Genomic DNA, 25,007 nt, shown 5'->3' on the forward strand with positions numbered 1-25,007 from the left:
AATAAAGCTGTTACATTTTTAACATCTAAAAAAATCACCTGCTCATGTGTCCTGTGGAAGATTTTTTAACCCTTCCTTTCTGATATTTCAAGATATATAGGTGACAATTTTTTTCCATGCCTCTAGAGACTTTCTCGAATAAATAAATGTATAAATATTTAAAATAACTTGATTAATAGATGCAGCTATACTTTTTTTTGAGTCTGATGTTTTTCTTTTTTCTTTTTTTTAAATTTTTATTGTTATGTTAATCACCATACATTACATCATTAGTTCTTGATGTAGTGTTCCATGATTCATTGTTTGTGCATAACACCCAGTGCTCCACGCAGAACGTGCCCTCCTTAATACCCATCACCAGGCTAACCCATCCCCCCACCCTCCTCCCCTCTAGAACCCTCAGTTTGTTGTTCAGAGTCCATGCAGCTATACTTTTTCTTTTTTTTTTTTTTAATTTTGAGAAGTTAGATATTATAGCATGTGCAACAGGGAATGCTAGAGCTAACCTCTAGTTCTTAATTCCCAAATACCAGAAAAAAATAGCAGATATAACTCTGGGAGAGTGTTCTAAACCTATTATATCTCTGGAAGAATATTTTTCAGAGTACTTTTTTAGAGATAAGCTGCAGAGAATCAAGCATGAGTACACAATGTAAACATACCTTTATAGTTATATACATTTTTTTCTGAATGGAAGTAATTTCGATATGCATTTTCCTGGGGATTTCTGAAGGGAGTTATCCTGTGGAAAGTACATGAGAAGGTAATAGTTCAAGTTTTGCAGAGTGTGGAAAGGAAGTAATTTCTAGGCTAGTGTTCTGTCTTTTAGCATTGTTTTTAGTTCAGGTGCTTAAACCTATCAAAAGTTTAACTGGTTTCTAGAGAGAAATAGTTCTCCAAAGCACTTTCCCCTCACTGATGGATGCTATATTATATAAACCATTTTTTTCTTGAGTTCCTTGTGTAGTCGCTTCCTTTTTTTTAAAGCTTTTATATTTAGTAAGCAAATATAATACCAGTTATTAAAGCTTAAGGGAAAAAATTGAAGGAGTCTCTTCATTCATGTTTAGTTACAAAGGGTATTTATATTTGATATTTTTATCTTGATATTTATATTTTTGTCTTCTGTTTCCTCTCAAAGCATTTGAGTATAAGGAAGGGGGAAAAAACTGGTAAGCTTAAACGCACGCACGCGTGCACACACACACACACACACACACACACACACACACACCAAAAAACCCCCAGCTGGCTGTTTTGGAAGTGTTCATGGTTATGTAATCAGGCCAATATGTATAAAACATCCATCAACTTAAGAGCAAGAAAGTAAGTAGTAATCTTAGAGAATTATCCATTTGTACTCAATTATTAGTTATTTTTGAAAATGTCCTATAAAAGAGGTAATTGCAGAGAGAATATCTGCAATCACAATCTAGATTTTGATATGAGAAGTAGGCTTGCTGATTATAGGTTTTCAGGTAGATATTTAAGTAATAATTAAATTACTCTTATATTTTCACCTGTTCTGAAATTTGAATAGAAATAATACAAGGCTAAAAACAGAGTTTTGAGAATTAATGGGTTAGCTACCACTAATGGGTTGGCTACAAGACACATAGCTGTTGTTTTCTAAACCCGTGCTCTCTGACAGACACGGCTTCAACTTCCCATTTCCCTTTATTTCCTCACATGATTCTTGTTTCTTCAAAAAGATTGCATTTCCTTTGGAAGATATTTATTCTCCTGGGCACAGAGGTAATATTAATATTGGTTTTTCCTTATGCCCTCTTTTTTGCTTCATATTTTTCTATGTTCTTGGAAGAGAGGGCATAAAACTCAAGAATGTCACTGCCTTGGAGCTTCATACCATCTGGCCAAATACTCTTGACCACATTCATAGCTGCTCATCTACAGTTTTTTCTCTGTCCCCTCTACCCTGCCATTATGATCTTTATTAAGATAGGGTATTTGACCCATCTACCACCCTATCTTAATGTTTTTGTTTTTAATCAGAAAACCTCTACTGTACTCCTTTAAACCATCTCTCTTGTTATTAACAGGAATTAGCATACCTCTGATACAATAAATTCAGAAACTCCACTCTACAAATTCTTATTCTCTTTTCTTTCCTGTTTAACCTATTCTCTTTATATATCTTTAACATATTTTATTTTTCTGGTTATCTGGCTTCTCATGCATTTATGTCTCTGTTCTGTCTAAATTCCAGGGTCAGTCATTTTAACTTTCTTCAATAGCTGGCTCAATTTCCAGCTTTCTCTTTTCCCTAGACAGACTTTTGTTCAACATGCCACCAACCATAAAACTGAATCAGCCTAAATTGTAGTATCTCCCATTTCAGTTCTCCAGCTGATGGGTGCTACTGGAGGGAGAAGGTGGGCCTAGATAACCCAGTGGTAGAGTGTTTGCATATATCTTTTGTAATTTTCATAACTTCCATGGAAGCTATCATTATCACCTTTTTCTAGATTAAATAGAAGGGAGGGGAGGGAGAAGAGGAAAGTTGGGTTTGAACCCAGGCCTTCTGATGCATGATCGCACAAAGGATGCAGCAGTTCCAGATGTCACATCTGCACATCAGTCTTTCTTCAAGATTGTCAGACTCCTGGGCTGCCCTCTGGACCAGCTTTAAGACAGTCTCCATAGCAATGCTTATGGCTAGAGTAATGCCAGCCTCTAATTGAGTTGGTCTTGAGTTATTGTCAATCTCAGTGGTAAGGTTGTGAGATTTTGCTACTGGTTTTAGGGTAATTAGGGCCCACTTATGTGGCTGGTTAATGGGAATCAATCCCAACTAGTCACCAGGATAGGTAAACTGTGTAAGAAGTATGAAATTGATGCTAGGGAAGCAATTGATAAGCATTTGTTATGGTGGCTGATACTTTTATTCAATATAAAAAAAATTTTCAAATTCTAATAGTTTATTTCCAGTTTGCTTACAAAATTTTAGAAAACTAAATCATAAGAGGAGACAGTCTGAAATCAATGAAATAATTTTATAGGGTTTACTTTCTTGAGACAACTCATATGGGAGTAGGGAAGATATTTGTTATTTTAGTAATTCCAGTTTGGGATTTTATGAGCCATATAAGCTGGAGGATAAAGAATGCGAAATAATAGAGATTGTAGTTGAAAGTTGAAATCACTCAGGTGATTTGCCAAGTAGTGTATGGTGGGTGGCAAGTAAATGAAGTAGGTTATTTATTTGAGGGGTCAGGTTCATGGGGTGCAGAGAGTAGGTACAAGATTTGAAAGGTATAAGAAGTTATAATCAGGATAGGATATTAAAGTTTGACATATATCATGTGGTGAAATTTCAGGTAATTACAAGGTCCTGTGGTGGTGGAGTACAGGTGAAGAAGTCAATGAAGTAGATAGGGTGTTGAGTGGACCATCAATATGAGCTCTGAAATTTAAGTGAGAGCAAACGGAGGGTAAGTTTACTATGAGCCAGATGTCAAGTTCCTCAATGTAGAAGGCGACCTGAAGTTAAGTGATTAACGTGGGTAAAGCAGCAATATACCTAGAGGGCCACCCCCTTGGAGGAAGAGGAGTGTTGCTCTTGAGCTAGAGTAATGCATTCCTGTGGAAGGTGCAAGAGGGATTTAGGAAGATGCTGACTCTGCTCCCTTCCCCTGATCTGCCATTTGGAGTTTGCGATGGAAATGGCATAACTGAGGAAAAGGCAGTCTACATAAGCTTCTTGGGCATCAGAAAGCAATTCCAGAATTCCTATTGAAAGGGCTATGGGTAGGGGTTGGTGTGAGAAAGAACCTGGAAAAGTGACACGTAAGCCACTTGGTGGCAGTAATTACGATTCTGAGGCCGAGAGGTATGGAGTTAGGAAATAGACTTCATTCAGGCTCATTGTGCTGTGATTTGAGACTTTTGTTGTTGTTGTTTGTTAGTGTTATCACTGGCTATTTGAGCCACTCCTGCTAGACCACCCATAAAATGAGCTACTTGCTATTTTCCAAGTCCCGCTTATGCCTGTCTCTGCTCATATATGCAGTTTTCCAAATGTCTCTCCCACTCCATCTCAACGTCTGTAATCAAACTCCTGTAAAACCATGTTAACCCTCACCTCCTCTGGGATGTTTTCTTCATAGATATATATTCTCTGTTTTATTTGGCATGACTCTTGAGATGCTTTGTGTGTATTTATGGCAGGACTGCATATTTTAGTTCATTTCCAGTACTACTGAGCATGAGTCCATTCTCTTTGTGTGTGTAAAATACCTTGTTGAATATGGCAGTCAAAAGGGACTCCCAAGTGTAGAAGGAGCCCTCCACGTTCCTGGAGTTTTTTGTTTTTTTTTTTTTTTTAAAGATTTTATTTATCTATTCATGAGAGAGAGAGAGGCAGAGGGAGAAGCAGGCTCCCCACCGAGCAGGGAGCCCGATGCAGGACTCGATCCCAGGACCCTGGGATCATGACCCGAGCCGAAGGCAGTCGCCCAACCATCTGAGCCACCCAGGCGCCCCGTTCCTGGAGTTTTAATCCATGTGATCCCTGATTCATTTCTCCATACAGTAGGGTCAACTTTGTTAACAAGAATTATTTGTATACTTAGAAAAACTCTAAATTGAACCTAAGACATATATGCATCTGAAAAGCTAGATTTATTTTTATAATGTCACTGTTTCATTTCAATCTCTTTATCTTCAGCTGCCTTTTGGGGGGGTGGGGATTTCCTCTAGCTATTTATTAATCAAAGAAGACTTCAGCTGTAATTCATGTATCAGCTTCCTATTTTCTTCCTGGAGAATAAGCCACAGATTTTTTTCCCCCCTTTCTTGGGCTCAAACAGCACTGAAAACCCCCAGCAAGTAGAAAGCATAGTTAAAGGATGACTGGAATATCTGTACAAGGTTTATTTTTGCTACCATAGCAACTACCAGCAGTTACATTATCTCTCACTTTTGGAGCTCCTAGCTCACATGAAAAATGTTTGGTGGAACTGGTGGAACTTTCGGTATTAACCCCTGCTGGAAGTTGTGGCTCAGTCCCCGGTTAATCATGAAGAGCTTTGCCTTTAAAAACAACAAAACAAACAAAAAACAAACAAAAAAAAGCCCAACTCTTTAAATCTTTGACTACTTCAATTCATCATGGGAGTCTCTAGAAGTATTCTCATGACTATCTGACTACTTTTCCAGATAAATTTAGCCTTTATATTCATTATTTTAAAAATCACTTATTGACTCTTCTAATACCAATGGAATAAAAAAATGAAAATCACAAATTTTTTGCCTTAAATAATCCATAATGTAGGATGGGAAATAGATGATGTGTAATAAGTGAGTGTCCTTTTCTAAGTGTTCAGTGAACACAGGACAGGGAACTAGGGTATTCAGTGGGAGGAAGGGGGAGAGATTGGGGGTGTCTTAGAGGAATTAACATTAGAACTGGCCTTTTTTGGAGAACGAGTGTTTTGGACAACAGATGCGCACATATCACTAAGGGTTTCACAGAAGGAGCTGTACAAAATATGTATACTGGGAACTGGGTATATGCTTTAGCAATGTGTAAGGAACTTGTGGGACTGAAGAAATATCTGTGAATTCCTTAAAGAAAGGAACTAAAATTTAATTACAGATTCAAAATACAGACACAAAAATAGATCAGTAAGACAATCTAGGATTATATACATAGTGTTTGAGTAGCTTCCACGTGCTGTGCCTATGGTAATAGCACTCCCTTCCTCAAGGATCTTGTTTGAGAATATAAAACATGCATAAATGAAAACTTAGCATTTTAGTCAGTCTATAAAATTAATATGAATGAAGTTAAGAGTTAAGTGCTGTGAATGCTGTGAAATGAGAGAAATCACCAGAACCTGAGGGGAGAAAGGAAGCCATAGAAGGTTTTGGTGGCCCACTTGGACCTGCTGCTTCTCTTGCCTAGATCCTGGTCTTGCCCTGGATCCTGGTCTTGCTGCTACCACCCCTTCCTCAAGTCGGCCTCAAGGCAGAACTAAGTTTGTGCACCTCAGCACCTGTGGAGTGTGTGATAACATCCACTCCCATGATTGGGGTTTGATTTTTTTTTTCCCTTCCCTAGATTCTATATTTGAGAGAGAGAGAGAGTACACACAAGTGGGGGGGGGGAAGGGCAGAGGGAGAGGGAAAAGCAGAGTACCCACTGAGCTCGATGTCCCCCACATGGGTCTTGATCCCATGATCTGAGCCAAAGACAGATGCTAAACCTACTGAGCCACCCAGGTGCCCCTGGTGTTTGATGGTTTTAACTTTGTGTCTCTTGAATTATAATGTCTGATCTAAATCTCGGGTGTGTTTGGAATGTCTGGGATGGAAGAAGAGATTTTAGTGTCTGGATTTTTAGTATCTAGATCTGGCCAGGCAGCCAGAACATGAGTTCCTGACACTGCTGGGGGCCACAGCCCACAACCCAAGAGGCATTTGTCCTGCCTCTCTGAAAGAACTGTGGGATTTTGTCACTTGTTGGATTATTTCATGGAAGTCCCCACATACAGTCATCATAATCATATACTGAAGGCTTAATCTTCCCTTTGCATAATATAAGGAAAATAATCTTGAAAAGCCAGACAATCTACTGAACTATTGATAACATTTTAAACATAACCATAATAATACTGAGAATTAAACACTATAATTAAGATTATAGTCATTAAGATTATTCATACTTGGGGCACCTGGGTGGCTCAGTTGATTAAGCCTCTGCCTTCGGCTCAGGTCATGATCCCAGGATCCTGGGATCGAGCCCCGCATCAGGGAGCCTGCTTCTCCCTCTCCGTCTGCTCCTCCCCCAACTTGTGTTCTCTTTCTCTCTCAAATAAAGTCTTTAAAAAAAAAAAAAAAAGATTATTCATACTTTTGTAATCTGGAAATCTAAAATTATAAAACATAAAAGGCAATACAAAGTAACAAGGGAATTAGAAGTATTGTTTAAATGAAAAATGCCCTAATAAATTATAAGGATAAAAATTCCTTTTTTTTTTTTTTTTAAAGATTTTATTTATTCATTTGACAGAGAGAGACACAGAGAGAGAGGGAACACAAGCAGGGGGAGTGGGAGAGGGAGAAGCAGGCTTCCCGTGGAGCAGGGAGCCTGATGCTGGGCTCGATCCCAGGACCCTGGGATCATGACCTAAGCAGAAGGCAGACGCTTAACAACTGAGCCTCCCAGGTGCCCCCAAGATTCCTTTTTTTCTACTGGATAGTCTTCTCGGAGGTTAAAGAAAAAACACCATTAAGAAAATAATGCATGGCTTTGTTCAGTTTAAAAAATATATACACTGATAATGTCATCAGTTATTTAGGAAATAATTTTTACATTTTTTCTAAAAAGCAGAGAGATTTGAATATCTTATGCTCTTGATATCTGTTGAAAATAAATCAACTTTATTGGTTTTTCCCTGTGCATGTAGTTCCCTCATGCTTTAAAAAATTTTTTTTTGAGTACGGAGTACCTATAGATAAGTCATTTCACAGTTCAGGCCTTTAAAATAAAATCAGGTTGGGGCGCCTGGGTGGCTCAGTCGTTAAGCATCTACCTTCGGCTCAGGTCATGACCCCAGGACCCTGGGATCAAGCCCTGCATCGGGCTCCCTGCTCCGCAGGAAGCCTGCTTCTCCCTCTCCCAATCCCCCTGCTTGTGTACCCTCTCTAGCTGTCTCTCTCTGTGTGTCAAATAAATAAATCTTAAAAAAATAAGATCAGGGTGGAAAATTTAATTTGGAGCACATTTGAAATTTATTTAGACTTTAAGTTTAATGGATAGAGTATAGGTTCTGGATTCAAATACTGCCACCTAGGTGCCTCATTGACTCTCTAAATAGTTCCTATCCTCAGGTATCTCACACATGAGCAGAATGCCTGTTTGGCTTATTGTGCGAAAGGATGAAAGAATGCTTGAGAAGCACTTTACAAAAAGCCTCGGCTGCAGTAAGTGCACAGTGTGTGGGATCGTGACGATGCCAAAGCATTCTTTTATCTAAAAATTAAAATGTTAGGGCTCCTGGGTGGCTCAATAGGTTAAGCATCCAACTCTTGATTTCAGCTCAGGTCATGATCTCAGGGTTATGAGATCAAGCCTGTGTCCGGCTCATGCATTGGGTGTGGAGTCTGCTTAAGATTCTTTCTTTCCCTCTCCCTCTGCAGCTCCTCTCCCCTGCAAAATGTTAGCTCAGTACTGCTACTATTTGTTAATAGCAATTTTATTTTTAGTGACCTTTTACAGAACTGCTCCAGCCTTATCCATTAGTATCCATGTACTTTTTTGGGGGGACATAGGGCATTATTGTGCCTTTTTTGTCCTATGGATATAGAACACCTAAAAAATAAAAGTCTTTCTGATAAAAAAAAAAAGTCTAATAAATCACTGCAAAGAAGATAAATGTCTGTTTTTCTCTATGTGGTATTCATTATGATGTGCATGTAAGGTGCTGGATCTTTGTGCTTTTGATTTTAAAGTAGTGAAAATTACTTTCACAATTAAAATGAAACATGAAATTCAGAATATTATGGAAGGAAACAGATTGCTCACTGCCGGTAAAATTCTGGAGGGGGCAAGTGTCTATTTGAAATTCTCCCAAGACGAAGGATAATGCCCAGGGGAAAATACGCACATCACAGGCAAGGTATTCTTAAAGGGTGTCTGTTCTGGCGTTTGACTAAGTGGAAGAGCAAATTATTGACTGAGAATTATATTTACTTCTTGCCCAGAGACCGCACAAGGCATGTCTTCATGAAAACATAGCATCTCCACTGTGTCTGTTGCTTACTCTGCCTTTTGGATTTCCACTTCACCCAGCAGAGACACTGGCAGTGCCTCCCAGGGCAAACATCATTTGGTTTCTAAATAAGGCACAAAGATGAAAATATACAAAAGTAGAGTGGTTGCTAAATGAATAGGAGTACTGCAGCTTTTGTCCGTACAATGCAGTGATAATAATATAATAATATCTGTGTCTTTGTAGAGCTTATAACCCAATATCCTAGGAACAAAGGAAAATAATCATATTTAGCTTTAAAATTAATGTTTAATTAATTATTTTCTGAGAGGAAGCCATGCTAAAAAAGTTGATCTAGAAAAAGCCCTCATGAAAAATCTCATAAAAATTTTCCATGCATTCCACCCAGAGGCCTTTAAAAAGAAGTGTGTCTATATTTATGTTTGTATCTTTAAGTGTAAATTGACTAATAAGTTATAGATTTACATTTTTTAAACTGATACACTCTTTTTAAGGGATTGCATAGAATTAATTTTACTGTCAAAAATGTTTATTGCAAAGGCCTGTTTCTGTTTTCTTTTGGGGCATTAGAATGGTCAATAAGTAGTAGCGATTTCTATGCTGCAGACACTGTGCTGAGAACTTTCTTTATATTAGCATATTAAACCCCTGAGTAGGTATTATTATTACCCCATTTTACAGAAGTGGATCTAAGATAGAGTGAGGATAAATAACTTGCTCTAGATCACATGGCCAGTTAATGGTTAAGCTAGGAATCCGCCCAGGTAGTCAGCACTATCTTGCCAGACGGCTTCCGCATTTAAGCAAAAGTAGCACTTTGCTTGAATTATAGGATAGTGGACTATTTAAACTACAGAAAGAATAATTATATCATATTTCTGCCTTTTAAAATATAAGAAGTGCATGAAGCAAACTGTTCTCAGTAGGCCAGAGTGCAGCCTAGAGAACCTTCCCACAGATGGGGGCCTACCCCATATTTCCTTCTTAACACATACATCTCTACTCTCCTTTCAATTTTGCATCTATACTGGTAGAACTCTACCATCTTAGCTCTTCTCTCCTTCTAGACTGGTTTATTGAAACGGTGGCTAGGAGAGGAATCCCAGTCCATGGGGTCTCTGCTGCAGGAGCTAAAGGGCCTTATTGCTAGAGGAGCTCCCAGGGACCCTCCTGTTCGGACCAGATAATCCTGCCAGGATCTGAGTGTCTATGGGAAGCTGGGAGACATCCTGCAGTGGAAAGACTAGCAAGGTATCTCTTCCCAGAATTTTGATTCTAGGGAGTGGAGGAGGGATGGGGTGGGAGCAGGGTTTTGTGAGAACAGCCAGAAAAAATAAATAGAAGAAAAATAACAGAAATAAATGCTTTAATGAGAATTAAAATAGGATGATGTATGATTTCACTAATATGAGGAATTCTTAATCTCAGGAAACAAGAGGGTTGCTGGAGTGGTGGGAGGTGGGAGGGATGGGGTGGCTGGGTGATAGACATTGGGGAGGGTATGTGCTATGGTGAGCGCTGTGAATTGTGCAAGACTGTTGAATCACAGACCTGTACCTCTGAAACAAATAATACATTATATGTTAAAAAAAAGATAGTAGGAAGGGAAAAATGAAGGGGGGAAATTGGAGGGGGAGACGAACCATGAGAGACTACGGACTCTGAGAAACAAACTGAGGGTTCTAGAGGGGAGGGGGTGGGGGGATGGGTTAGCCTGGTGATGGGTATTAAAGAGGGCACATTCTGCGTGGAGCATTGGGTGTTATGCACAAACAATGAATCATGGAACACTACATCAAAAACTAATGTAATGTATGGTGATTAACATAACAATAAAAAATTATTAAAAAAAATAAAATAGCAAGTGAACTAAAAAAAACTAATGATGTAATGTATGGTGATTAACATAACATAATAAAATGCAAAAAAAAATAGGATGATGTAATAGCAAATGGTTTGCTGCTTTAGACAAGATCCCTGAAAGTCTTTATGAGAAGTTAACATTTAAAATGAGATCTGAGTGATGAGGAAAGAGGAAAGCACAGGGGGAAAAGAATTCTAGGTCTGGGGAAGAGCAAAGGCAAAGCCCCTAAGGTTGGGATGCTTATGAATGACAGACCTACAAGAACGTCCATGTTGCTAGTGCACAGAAGGCTAATGAAAGGCGTGCGAGACCCAGATAGGGCCAGTCTGGTTGGGTTTTATGCACTGATGAAGCTTTGGGATTTTTCTCTTAGAACCATAGGAAGCCTTTGGGGGATTTACAACAGAGAATGAGTTGACTGAGTTTATATTTAAAAACGATCACTGTTGAAGTGTTTAGAAGAGATTGGATTGCCTAGTGAGAGCAGAGGCGGGGAGACTGTACTGGTGGTATGTGTGGGAGGGGTGGCAGGTTGACCCGAGGTTGTAACGGAGAGTGAGTGTATGGATTCAGAACCAATTTTGGCCTACATGTGAGGAGAAGAAGCAAAGTTAATTCTTAGATTCTTGGCTTTCCTGGGGCTGTTTATTGAGATGGGAAAACTAAGGGAGGAGAAGGTAAGATTTCGCTTTTGGCATTGCCAGATTTGACACGCATAATTAGACAGCCAAGAGAGATAAAAAGAAAATGGGCTGGAGCATCTGAGGGGCTCGGTTGGTTAAGCATCTGCCTTTGGCTCAGTAATGAAGTCAGAGTCCTGGGATTGAGCCCCAAGTCAGTCTTCCCGCTCAGCTGGGAGACTGCTTCTTCCACTCCCTCTACTCCTACCCCCGGCTCATGCTCTCTCTTAAATAAATAAATAAAATCTTAAAAAAAAAAAAAAAAAAAAAGAAAGAAAATGGGCAGTAATACCCCAGGTAGGGTGACCATGTAATTGATAATGCAATGTGGAACACCTTTGAAAATGAAGCAGGGGTGTGGTGGGATTTGGGTTTTACTAAAACTCAACTACTATACTAAAGCAGGGACAACAGAGGCAAATTGTGGCTCTCTTGGCAAACCAGAAGGTATGATATGTAGGAATCTAGTTCCAGGAAGAGATTTCAGGATTGGTAATATCAGATATTTAGATTAGTGCTAAGAAGTCAAGTGAGATAAGAACAGAAACAAGGTCTGTTTTTACCCAGAGCAACATAAGGGTATTTGGTGATAATAAAACTATAGGACAGTTATCAGTAAGGGTAGGAATGCCAGCCAAATGGGAGTGGACTCATGAGCCGATATGAGCTTAAGGAAGTAGACATAAAAAGTATAGACATTCTTTTAAAGAGGTTTTGCTGTGGGAGAGGGATGTAGGTGAAAAATAGCTGGGGCTCTTTTGGAGACCATTGATTCCCATCAAAACTGGAAGGGTGTTCCAGTGGAAGTCCTTGGTTTATTTGAGGCCATAGCTTGCATCAAAGACAGTACTGCACATGTGGAAAAAGAAATAATGCTCTCTGAGTGAAAATAATGGGACATGTAATTTTGGACCACAGTTTCTGTTGCTATTATTTGAATAATCTGTATTTGATTTTGAATATCCTTAAAAAATCTGAATTGTTACAAAGATGACCTTTGATTTATAAAAGGACTTTAAAATCTAGCCTTTCAGATGCTACTTCATTCACTTCAGGGCCATAGTCTTCTAGTCTGGTAGGAGTAAAACCATGTAACTCAAGTATCAGCTTCCGTTGGCTGTATTGGGTTTTTATGATGGGAAATGGTGTTTGCCTTGAACAAACTGAGAGAAGTGTTAGGGCTTCTGCAGGAAATAGGCCTGTTCCCTTTTCATTTTTACAAAATCAAATACCTGAGCTTTTCTCTGAATTTTAATTTTTTTTGTTTACCCAGCTTTCTTCAAATTACCATCCTACAAATAGTTTTAAAGGTTTTTCTTAAATATCCTACAGATGTGTTTCTGAGCACTAGCATCTAACGATTAATTAAATTATCTAGTGAGGTGTGACTTTAAAATTTAAAGAATCGTATATGTTGAGAATCTGCAAGAATTTGTAATTTTATATAAACATAAAAACAGTGAATCTCTAGTTTTTAAACTGCTAAATAAGGAGCAACTTTTTAAAACTATACATAAAACACATTCTCTTTAGAAAAGGAACCTGTGAAAATGTTACATGATCATTCCCGAAATGATTTTGAAAGACCAGTAAATTCCTTCTTTTACATATTTGCCAGAGGTAAGGAGTGCCTGGCACTGACGCACAAGATAAACAGTAGAGTCAGTAACAGAACAGGACAGTTGGTGTAGCATTCTCTAAGAGTACATAGCCAAAGGAACGGTACCATTTCATAGAGATTTTATGAAAGAATTGTAAGTACCTATGACTTGTAAACTTATAATAACTTAAACTTCCTCAGCCTCTGCTTTTGAAAATGGTCTAATGTTTTTCTTTGAGCTATTACTACTTATAAACATTTTAATATATCTGAGAACTCTGTCAGAATTTTTATAGAAAAAGCTGAAGAACTTAATGGTTTTGGGAATTGACAATTTATACATTTATTTTCCTTGACACATTAGATGTATATGCAATGATGTAATTTATGCTTTTTGGAAAAGAAGAAAAATTTAAATATACTTAATCCATTAAACTCTGTGTGTATATATAATTACTGTTGTGTATTATATTTTTATTTGATATACTTTCAAGCTTTAAGCCATGGTGACATTCCTTTCAAATTATGAACATTTCAATAAATAATATAATTATAGTTATCTAGAGCTTTCAGTTTTACCAAGTACTAATCACTGTCTCTTATAATACAAGAACCCTATAAAGCATACTTAAAATATTTTCTTCATTCAATGTCAGTAAATAAGTAAACTGAGATTAGTGGTATTATGTTACTTAACAAGAAATTCAAACTATAATTAGCATTTTGAACCCCAGGTTGGTGTTCTTTTTTTCAAGACCATACTGGCATGGGTTCTTTCTGTATTAACACCTCTTTAGTGAGTAAAAATAGCATTCAGATTTGCCTAAATTAAACAAACACAACCTGTCCTTCATACATTACTCTTAGAGCAGACCCTGGGTGTAATATTAACTCTGTCAGTATGATCCATGAATAAGAAGGTTGTGAGTGGAAATTATGACTTGGTTGGTACTTGATTGTATGATTTTGCTTACTTAACTAACCAAAGGAAACAACCCAACTCATCATTTTGCTCATAATACTGTATTTCCTTTGTAAAAATGTGTGTGCTAAAACTTCATTCTCTTTTTAGGGACCACACTAACCTCATCCTTTAAATAGATGCCTGGTGTAATGTAATCTTAAACGTGAAAAGTCTTTTTGTGTATGCTCAAATTTTGGGGTGGAATATCTGTGGATAATCAAAATGCTCCCTTTAATTGAAACTCCAGATAGTTCCCACTGGAGTCTGTGGACTTAAATAATAAGGTAAAGAAAGTGAACTAATGTTGTCTTGTGGTACAAAGTATTTTTTCCCAGCTTTATTAAGATATAATTGGCATATAACATTGTATAAGTTTAAGATGTACAGTGTGTTGATATGATACACCTATGTATTGTGAAATGATTCCCACCAGAACTTCAGCTAAGTTCACATCACATAATTACCACTTTTTTTTTTAATTTATTTTAGAGAGAGATTGAGAGAATGGAACAGAGGGAGAGTGAGAATCTTAAGCAGATTCCACACTGAGCTTGGAGCCCAGTGCTGGGCTCAGTCCCACAACCCTGCGATCACTACCTGAACTGAAACCAAGAGTCAGATGCTCAACTGCCTGCACCACCCAGGCACCCCCGTTTTTTATGGTTAAGATCTCCCTTAGCACTTTTCAAATATATAATACAGTATTATTAACTGTAATCACCCTGCTATACATTACAGTTCCAGAACTTATTCATCTTGTAATTAGAAGTTTGTACCCTTTGTCTAGCATCTCCCCATTTCCTCCACCCCTTAGCCCCAGAAACCCCCATTCTAGTCTCTTTCTGAGTTCAGAGCTTTTAGATTCCACATATAGTGATATGATACAGTATTTGTCTTTCTCTGTCTGACTTATTTCACTTAGCATAATACCCTGAAGTTTCATCCTTGTTGTCATAAATGGCAGAATTTCTTTCCTCTTTTCATGGCTGAGTAATATTTCATTGCATTTATATGCCACATTTGCTTTATTCATTCATCCATTGATGGGCACTTGTTTCCATGTCCTGGCTATTATGAAATAGTGCTGTAATGACCATGGGAGTGAAGTTATCTCTTTGAAATCCTCTTTTCATTTCATTTGATAATGTATCCAGACATGGGATTGCTGGATCATATGGTAGTTCTATTTTTAATTTTTTGAGGTAACTCTATACTCTTTTCCATAGTGCCTATACCAGTTTACCTTTCCACTAACAGTGTGCAAAGGTATTTCCTACAGCTATTCAGCATTTATTTTATTTTTTATTTTTTTAATTTTTTTTTTCGATTTTATTTATTTGAGAGAGAGAGACAGAGATAGTGAGAGAGTACAAGTGGGGAGGAGAAGAAGAAGCAGGCTCCCCACAGAGTAGGGAGCCCGATGCGGGACTCAATCCCAGGACCCCGGGATCATGACCCGAGCCGAAGGCAGACGCTTAACCGACTGAGCCACCCAGACGCCCGCTATTCAGCTTTTAAAGAAGTCTTCCTAGAAGTTATAAAGTGACAAAAACCTTAGAGAATGGAGAAGTAACAATTATTTGTACCCAGGAAAGATTCTAAGTGTTGAAATTATAAATGAACTTGCTGTTATAAAATATATCTAAAACCTGGAAAATAATTAATTCATTAGGATCACAGTGGTTACTTTTTTAAATAGGGGCTATGTTTCTGAATACCTTGTGGAAATCTGACTTGTGTAATTCAGATTTAGTTTTCCTATAGAAATAAATACATGAGATTTATGTTTTTCAATTTTAATCACAAACCTTATCACATTTAAAACACACATATAAAAATAACAGAAAATGCAGTCTCACCATATTTTAAAGATCAAAAAGATGTATCAAGTTATTATCTGTCTGGTTATTTGCTGCTAAGCACACACTGAGGATTATAAACTAAGCAAATCCATTTATCCATGTAGGCCATGAGGTCAGATAATTGAGACTATAAATAGGCAGATTTAATGATGTCATTAATAAGAAAGAGGAGAATATACCTCTGTGGTATCTTATTTACTCCCACAAAGCGTATGTTCTTTAGAAAGCAAATTACTGAACCAGATGGAATAAGGAAAAAAACTAAGGTGAGTAACAGAATTATTTAACACAAACTCATTATACATTCAACATTAAGAGTATGATTATATTGCATTTTCATGTTTGAAATGATTATGCATCAGACTTTAGGATTAAATTTGGGTGTTTTCTGCACAGTCTTAGAGTTATATAGTCATGACTTTAAATGGAATGTTTAGATGCCTTCCTAGTGCTGTTTAACTTTGTCAAAGGAAAGAGGATATTTATTCACACAAAGAAAAGAGGCAGTGGTTAGTCCAAAAGCCGTATATATGGAGATACACAACTAGAAACTCATTCTTTCGAAACCCCAACTGTTTTCAACTTTCCCACAATGATGTACTTAGTAATGACTTCCCCTCCCCCCTTTCTTTTAAACCTTAGCCTATTGTCAATTATATCCTAAAACTCTCAAGTCATCTGGATGGTCCACTGGTGATTCCATTTGTTGAGGTAACTTGTTAAAAGTTTTGACTTTTTGTGAAAATGTAGCTAAGTTCTATTTTTTTCCCAAAGAGAAATGCTAGAAAGCAAAATAAAACTATTGTTTAAATAAAAAAAAATTTTTGAAGATTAATTGATGAGTGATTACATTTGGCTGTTTTTTTTTTAATTATTCTTGTGGAATCACAGAATCATGCTTTTCCAATTTTCATAGTTGGAAAACAAGTTGGTCAAAGTCAGCTATCATTTCTTGAAGTGCAGACATAAGATATCCCATCAACTTCATGAAAATAAGCCACAGTCCATCAAAAAGAAATAAAGGATTAGTTTTGCTTTTGTGATAAAATATAAGTAACAGTCTTTATATTTTCTAATTTTTATTTTTTACTTTTGAACTTTTCCTTAAGAAACATGGTAGAAAGAGATTAAGACACTAGAGTAAGAATAAAGTGAATGATACTTATGAAATTTTCAGGACAAAAAGTAGCATATAATGATCTTTTTGTGAGAGCATTGCAATATATCCAATTGGTTTTTATTTTAGGATCAAAAAGTGAATGTCAGTTATTATTTTAGCTCCTTTATCTTGGCATTCATAATACAGGACACACCTATTATACCAGAATTCTTGTGCTAAAGTTGTTTTAATGGCTTTGATATTCTGAGAGCTATTTTTGAAGACTTTGTGCTGTATTGACCACCAGTACTTGGCATGTTATATATGCCTTTGTTTCTAGGTCCGCCTATTTCCTCAGGGAAAGTTTGTATAAATGAATGAGACTACTGTATGTTTCTTTGTCATTTCCTTCTGTTGTTTCTTGGGAGGAAGAATTGCAATAGATTTTACAGTATTTCTACCCTAAATTAGCTACCTTTCTGTGACGCTGAAATATATGGTAGTTAGGAGGGCTGGAAATAGTATTTTAGGTTGCTTAAACCAGGCAGATGACACATAATTTACTTTTCAGAATGTGTGTGATTTCCTTTACTTGAAAAGACTAACTGTGGTTTTATAGATTGTGAAAGTGTGGTTCTAATGAATTAGTCCTTAGCATCCACGTCTCATGGTTTTCTTCTGGTGAGCCCAGGGCTTCTTTTAGAGATTGTTCCGGAGAAAATAATAAATTATATTTATTGAATAGGTTCATACAGTTTTTTTTCTGTCATTCCAGATAGAATTTTAAGACCTCAGATTGTTGTTTCATCAGTCCCAGACACACAGTAGGAGATTCAGTAGTGGAATGGCGGGGGAAAGGAAATGGGTGCAGAAATCAACTACCCTGAGTTTAAAAACTAGATCTGCAGTTTACTGTGACTGAGGACAAGTTAATTCTCCTCTCAGGAATTCATTCCTTATGCTGTACCATACAGTAAAAAGCAACTCTGCAAGGTGGTTGTAAGAATTAACTATAATGCATACATAGTTTCCCACCTATTGTAGCTTAATGAGTTGCACTATTGTTATTATGGGTGCTTCACCAGTGCTCATTGATTGATTAAACTGAAGATAGAAAGAGAAAGGGAGAACAAGGTAACATCTGGGACTTTTCAATTTGGGACTTTTCATGTATAATTGAGTAAAATAATAAGCTATTAATTTTTTGAGTGCAGGAAATGCTGTTTTTCTACCCAAAACTAGTGATGGTAGCTTAATAAATGGTGTTGTATGGTAGTGTGTGTGGGAAAAACTCCTATTACCTTCTGGTTCAGAGTTCTTTCCAAAGTATTATTACTTTTTTTAAGACTTTATTTATTTCAGACAGAGAGCAAGGGAGAGAGAAAGAGAGCATAAGCAATAGGGAGGGGCAGAGGGAGAACCAGATTCCCCTCTGAGCAGGGAGCCTGACACAGGGCTCGATCCCAGGACCCTGGGATCATGACCTGAGCCAAAGGCAGACACTTAACTGACTGAGCCACCCAGGGGTCCCCTAAGTATCATTACCTTTAACTTTATGCTTACTCTATCAGTGAGCACATTTTAATTCATCTATCATTTGACCTTTTTCATACACAGGAATATAAAATACATGGCTGATATTGGGGAGAATATATATAAAATAATTTCTTTGGGGGAGTTGTCAAACTAACAATGTGAGAAAATGTTAGTGAAAGTTAAGACTCTTTATGATAGACGGGAGGAGGAAGAGAACTCTTAATGGTTTATAGATGTTAGGAATACTCGTGGTTGGTTGGTTGTCTACATTGCTTAACAACCAGATTTTTTATGATTGAGAATAATTTATTCCTTTGCAAGTTCTCCTTGTTTTCTGAGAATCGGGGTCAGATGGTGAAACTTTCATTTCACACCAAATATATCAACTATCATATTTCAGCATGTTGTTAAGAAATTAGAATTTTTTTTTTGATTGGGAAAATATTTGAGCACCTGACTCAGTGTGTGTGTATCTGAAGAGACATCATTCATTCATTCAACAATATTTTATTAAGCATCTTCTCTGTGCCAAAAATATTCTAGATCCTTCAGGAGGTAGCACTAAACTAGAGCGTTAAAGTACCTGGATTCAGCAAGCTTCCAGTCATTAATAAGATTTCACTAATTTGAACTGATCTGTAGTCAGAATTGTGAACATTTACAGTAAGCCATTTGAACACTGTTGCTGTATGAAAGGTATATAATATGTAAACAGGGATTGTTTTGCATAATGTGCCATTCTGTGCTTGCAATAAAGAAACACCAAAAAATAAGGAGATAGGAAGGCAAACTCTTTCCTAGAGACCTTTCTTCCTCAGTAAATATTATTTGGTTTTCAATTTCATTGTGATTTTTCAGTTCTGATGATGCATGCAAGATTTTATTTCTAGTTTTTTTTACTTTTTATTAGATTATTTACTTTGGAATTGAGAATAGTTATAAAAGCATTTAATTAATAAAAATAGGATAGTTCCAGATTATTCCTTCCCCAAATAAAAGGGATTATTTCTATAGAAGGATAAAAATGGTGGTTTCTGGAGAGTTACACTTTATGTATTTATATCTTAATACTGCTTGGATTACTATCCTATTGAGAGAATTATTAGTATAATTTCTGACCTGTGATCTGATCCAGTGTTCTCATTTTTTACTACCTTTCTTACAGGATTAAGAGGTAGCTGATGTGTTTTTTGCTTAGCCTGCAAGTGTTTGGATGAACTATAAAAATGAGTTTGGGGCCATGATTTCTTAAAGATTTCTCAGTGTGTGGATCAAAGTGCTCCAGCAATCTTATGTCTAGTAATACTGTAGACGCTCTTAAACTTCAGTGAACTCTCTCACAGAGTCAAATAAGACTTCCACCTCCTTGGTAAACCATGCTGAAATGGTTGTGCTTGGCACAATGAACCCCTAGAGCCAATAGGCTACTTTCTAGATTGCCTGCTGGTACCTCTTATTATATTTTATAAAAAATGTACTGTTGAATTTTATGTGAATGAGACCTGAAAAAAATAAAATAAAATGATAAAAACCAAGGAATTTACACTCATGTTGCTTGCAGGTGTCTTGAAATCCTTAGGTCACTTAAAAAAGACTGAAGTGGAAGGCAAGCCATTGTGTGCTACTTATGCAAGACCAACAGGATGAAAATTCAATCAGTGTGTACATTTGCAAAGATAAGCTTTCACTCTACATCAAAGATCAATGAATGAATTTACATCTGTGTATTTTAAGTCAAAATAAAGTGCTTAAGGTTTACTTGAACTTTTGATTTCACATTTTAAGTGGTGTTTTAAATGAACTTCTGATTAGATGGAGGGTTTTTCTTATATTTGTGTTCCTTCTTGATCATTTTCCCAAATCATTATTCCCAAGGTGTTTTCTTTGTCAATACCTATATATATATTTTTATATATATATAATATATATTCATTAATACCTATTATATCTATTAAATATATATAATAATGTCAATACCTATTATATATATTAAAATGAGAAAAATTTTCCCCAAATGAATTCATTAAATATGTAGGAAAAATATAAAAACATTTCTACAGTTCTGAGTTTAAAAGTACAGTTTTGAACTACACATTATTGTATAAGCAACACTTATGGGGGAATCCCATCTTTTCTGGGTTTAGGTAGTGAAATCAGTACAGAAATGCGGTTATGTTGTGTTTTCATTATACCAGCTATCTCTTTTTTTGTTAGATGTGTTAGTCTATTCATTGATTGCTACTTTGTATCTTGCCTTAAAACAAATTAGTTTCATTATATTCAATATATATATATATAGCACATTTAATATTTATGCTAACTCATTGATCTGCAGTTGAAAGAAGAATGGCTTACGGAAAAGCAGTTCTTGAACTGTTTGAATTTTAATCAAAATGTTTCTTGGATAATCAATTTGTGTCTGAGGTTGTGTTTTGTATAGTCTGTGTGGCTAATAATTCTTGAATCTCTGTTAGTCTTTAATGAATATGTTGTACCTTTAAATGCCGGTGATGTCAAATAACTGGGGAATCATGGCTTTAAATTATTTCCGTGCGCATGGAGGGATCTGGGAGGAATTACACTGAGTACTAGGAACATGCTATATAAGTTTTGTTGTGAAGTCTTAACAAGAATGATATACCAAAAAGGGGTATGTGCAAAGACTTGCCTGTGAATGTTTATAGCAGCATTATTTACAGTAGCCAAAAAGCGGAAACAACCCAAATGCCCATCAATTAATGAATAGATAAATAAAATGTAGTATAGTCATATGATGGAATAATATTGGGTAATAAAAAGTAGTAAAGTACAGTCACATGCTACAACATGGACAAACCTCAAAACTGTTATGGTCAGTGAAAGAAGCCAGAGAAAAGCCAAAAGAAAAAAAGCCAGAGAAAATCATATTTTATGATTCCATTTATATGAACTATCCAAAAAGGCAAGTCTATAGAGACAGAGAGTAGATTAGTAGCAGCCTAGGGCTTCGGAGGGGTTAGGATAGGACACAAATATGAAAAGAAAAATGATGATCTTCGCTTATTTAAAGCACTTACCGAGCATTTACCGAGAACGTTAGAATGGAAGAAACTTCACAGAGTTTTCAGCATAGCTCCTCATTTTGCATACAAAAAGGCAGAAGTGACCGTCATTTAGGAGATCAATATATATTTGATCTAGATGTATTCTAAATATGCATTTTTGATTAGCCTTAGTAATTTCTTTTTTTTCCCCCAATTATTTCTAATTGTTTTGTTCTTCTGTACCATAGGACATAAGATTGGTGGGGTCTATATTAGTAATTTGCAAACACAAAAGGAGAGAGTATTCATTACTCATTACTCAGCTTCAAAAATCACTTTTGATCTTGCTTTAGCTATCTCCTTCCCTGCCTCTGCTTTCTTCCCCTTTTCTCCTTTGAAGAAAACCCCCCCATAGCCTTTTTACTCATGAGTATTTTAGTATATATGTATGAGTGATAAGGACTTTGTTTTTAGACATACCTTCCGTGGTATTATTGTATCTACCAAAATTAACATGTCCTCTAATACTCCGTTTTAATCCAAATTTCTCTAGCAGTCAGTGTGTCCATACTGGATTCAGTTTGCCACATTCCTTTGGTGGTTATGGCACTTAAAATCTCCTGTTCTATGTCAGTTCTTGCCCCAGTCCCAATTCCCCAGTTTCCCCCACCCCCATTGTCAATTTGTAGGAGAAACTGAGCTGTGTCTATCCAGATTCTAGATTTTGCTTATTATTATATTTGCTAATTATTATATTCAACTATTCGAGCATAAGTTAAAAAATGGCTTTATTTTTTCCATCCAAAAGAATTTTTCCACAGAATTGAGAGCAATTGAGCTAGCACTTAAGAATTTGTAGTAACTCGGGGCACCGGAGTGGCTCAGTCGTCAAGCCTCTGCCTTTGGCTCAGGTCATGATCCCAGGTCCTGGGATCGAGCCCCGCATCTGGCTCCCTGCTCAGCAGGAAGCCTGCTTCTCCCTCTCCCACTCCCGCTGCTTGTGTTCCCCCTCGCTGTGTCTCTCTCTGTCAAATAAATAAATAAAATCTTAAAAAAAAAGGAATTTGTAGTAACTCTTTTTTTTAAAGATTTTATTTATTTGTTTTTTTTAAAGATTTATTTATTTATTTGAGAGAGCGAGAACGAGAGAGAGAGAGAGTGCATGAGAGGGGGGAGGGTCAGAGGGAGACGCAGACTCCCTGCTGAGCAGGGAGCCCGACGCGGTACTCGATCCCAAGACTCCAGGATCATGACCTGAGCCGAAGGCAGACGCTTAACCAGCTGAGCCACCCAGACGCCCAAGATTTTATTTGTTTGACAGAGACAGAGACAGCGAGAGCAGGAACACAAGCAGGGGGCGTGGGAGAGGGAGAAGCAGGCTTCCCGCTGAGCAGGGAGCCCGGTATGGGACTCGATCCTAGGAGCCCGGTGTGGGACTCGATCCTAGGACCCCGGGATCATGACCTGAGCTGAAGGCAGCCACTTAATGACTGAGCCACCCAGGAAGATCGAGATTAGCAGACTTTCAGAAATGGTGTTCCAAGACTTGATTTATTCTGTTTTATTGCTGCACTTCGTTTGGTAAAAAGATGAAGGGGGAGACATTGGGAAACTGAATCATTCCTCCCTGAGGTAAGGTGAAGCCTAGTAGCTGCTTAGGACAGAGACACCCAATGTAAATGCAGAAGTCGTGGGTCTGGGGTTTGAAATGTGCTTCTCTTACCAATCCCTGTGAATGTCCTCTTAAGGGAGAATAATTGAATGATGTTTTAACAGATTGGGTTTTAATTTTTATTATGTTACATATGGAATAATGTCTGGGTCTTTTCATGTTTTTTTTCCTAACAAAAGAAGCTTTTAAATCAAATGCTTTGATGCTTGTTAAATGTGTGTGTGATTTGCCAACAATAGTTTTTTTTTATATAGAAGTACAAGTAAAGGACCTTTAATGGACATTTAAAAATGTGGCCCTTGTTTCTTATTTGGATATGTTTCCTCTACATCTCTTTGTTTTAATAGCATGTATTTTTTTTCTTATAACAGCGTTTTCACTTCTTTATTGATATATCAGATTTTTGTTATAAATAATAGTATTTGTGCTTTTAAAATAGATCGAGAACTAATTTCATTTGCATGTCTTTTACTGTGTCTATAAATGAGAACCTCTTAGTTCAGTTAGTCTATGAATAAGGGTCTGTATAGGTAGGACTTGTTTAGTAATTGGCCATTAAATAGAATAATATGTATTGAGGGATCATATTTTTCCAATACCTTTGCCTTTATTTTAGTCCAGTGGTTCTCAAAGTATAATGTGCTGGATTACCAGTATATATCACCTGGACCCTATATATAGATTCTATTTAAATAGGTACAATGTGGCCCCACTCAAGCAAATCTAATTAGAAACAAGTTCCATGGGTGATTCTAATGCCTATCAAAAGTTTGAGAATCACTGTCTTAGATAATCTATTTTTATTGTAACTTTTTGTTTTTAAATAGTTTGATTTGCTAAAAGTTGCAAAAATAATGCAGTTTCCCTATGCCTTTCTCCAAGCTTCTCCTGATAATAATATCTCACATAACTATAATACATTATTAAAACCAGGGAAGTGACCTTGGTGCAATACTATCAAGTCAGGTACAGACCTTATTTGGACTTCATCAGCTTTTACATGCATTCTTTGTTATTATTATTATCTATTGTTATTTGTTTTTATTTATAATTCTGTGACTTTCTACTACATAATGTAGATTTGTGTGACATCCCACAATCAGAATACAGAACTGTTGTGTTGCACAGGAGCCCCTTTGTATCACCCCTTAACAGTCACACCCTGCCTCCAGCCCAGGCAGTTGGTGATCTGTATTCTATGACCTTAAGTTTGTCACTTTAGGACTCTTACATAAATAGAACTTTACAGTACATAACCCTGTGAGACTGGCTTTTTTCACTCTGCACGATGCCCTTGAGATCATCTGAGATGTTGAGTGTATCAAGATTTTGTTGTTTTTTATTGTGGAATTCATTATATGGATGTCCACAATTTGTTTTATTCGTTCTCACACTGGAGCACATTTGGGTTGTTTCCAGTTTGGGGTTGTTACAGAGTCAGCTGCTATAAACATTCATGTGCAGGTTTTATATGAACATAGGTTTATTTTTCTCTCATGCAAATACCAAGAGTAGATTGCACGGTCATATGATGTGTGTGTTTAGCCTCATATTACACTCCCAGTCTTTCCCGAAGTGGTTGTACCATTTTGCGTTCTACAAGCCACAAGTGAGAGATCCAGTTTCTGCACACTCTCGTCTGCACTTAAAGTTGTCAGTAGTTTTCGATTTAGGTGCATTGTGGTATCTCATCATAGTCTTAATTTGCATTTCCCTGATGGAGAATAATGTTAAGCATATTTTCATGTGCCTATTTGCCATTCATACCCTCTTTGGTAGTGTTCAGAGTTTTTGCCCATTTTATAATTGGGTTGTTTTCTTCCTCTTGAGTTTATTTTTTTATTTTTTTGAAGATTTTATTTATTTGATAGGGAGTGTGCATGCACGTGGGTACACACGGGAAGCATCAGGCAGAGAGAGAGAGGGAGAAGCAGGCTTCCCAATGAACAAG

At 36.9% G+C, this 25,007-nt stretch overlaps 1 protein-coding gene across 1 annotated transcript in view; it reads left to right on the plus strand.

Annotated features, from left to right (window-relative positions):
- The first annotated feature begins 3,764 nt into the window (after positions 1-3,764).
- The window catches only part of COBLL1 (cordon-bleu WH2 repeat protein like 1), a 98,782-nt gene continuing 77,539 nt past the window's right edge, over positions 3,765-25,007 (plus strand). Inside the window, exon 1 of the mRNA XM_088021959.1 lies at positions 3,765-3,850. Within this exon, the coding sequence (XP_087878085.1) occupies positions 3,765-3,850 (86 nt within the window). The remainder of the gene's footprint in view (positions 3,851-25,007) is intronic.

This window comes from Eumetopias jubatus, unplaced genomic scaffold, assembly GCF_037043125.1.
Source record: "Eumetopias jubatus isolate StellerSeaLion01/CBP00866 unplaced genomic scaffold, mEumJub1_p1.0 scaffold_3, whole genome shotgun sequence".
NCBI lineage: Eukaryota > Metazoa > Chordata > Mammalia > Carnivora > Otariidae > Eumetopias > Eumetopias jubatus.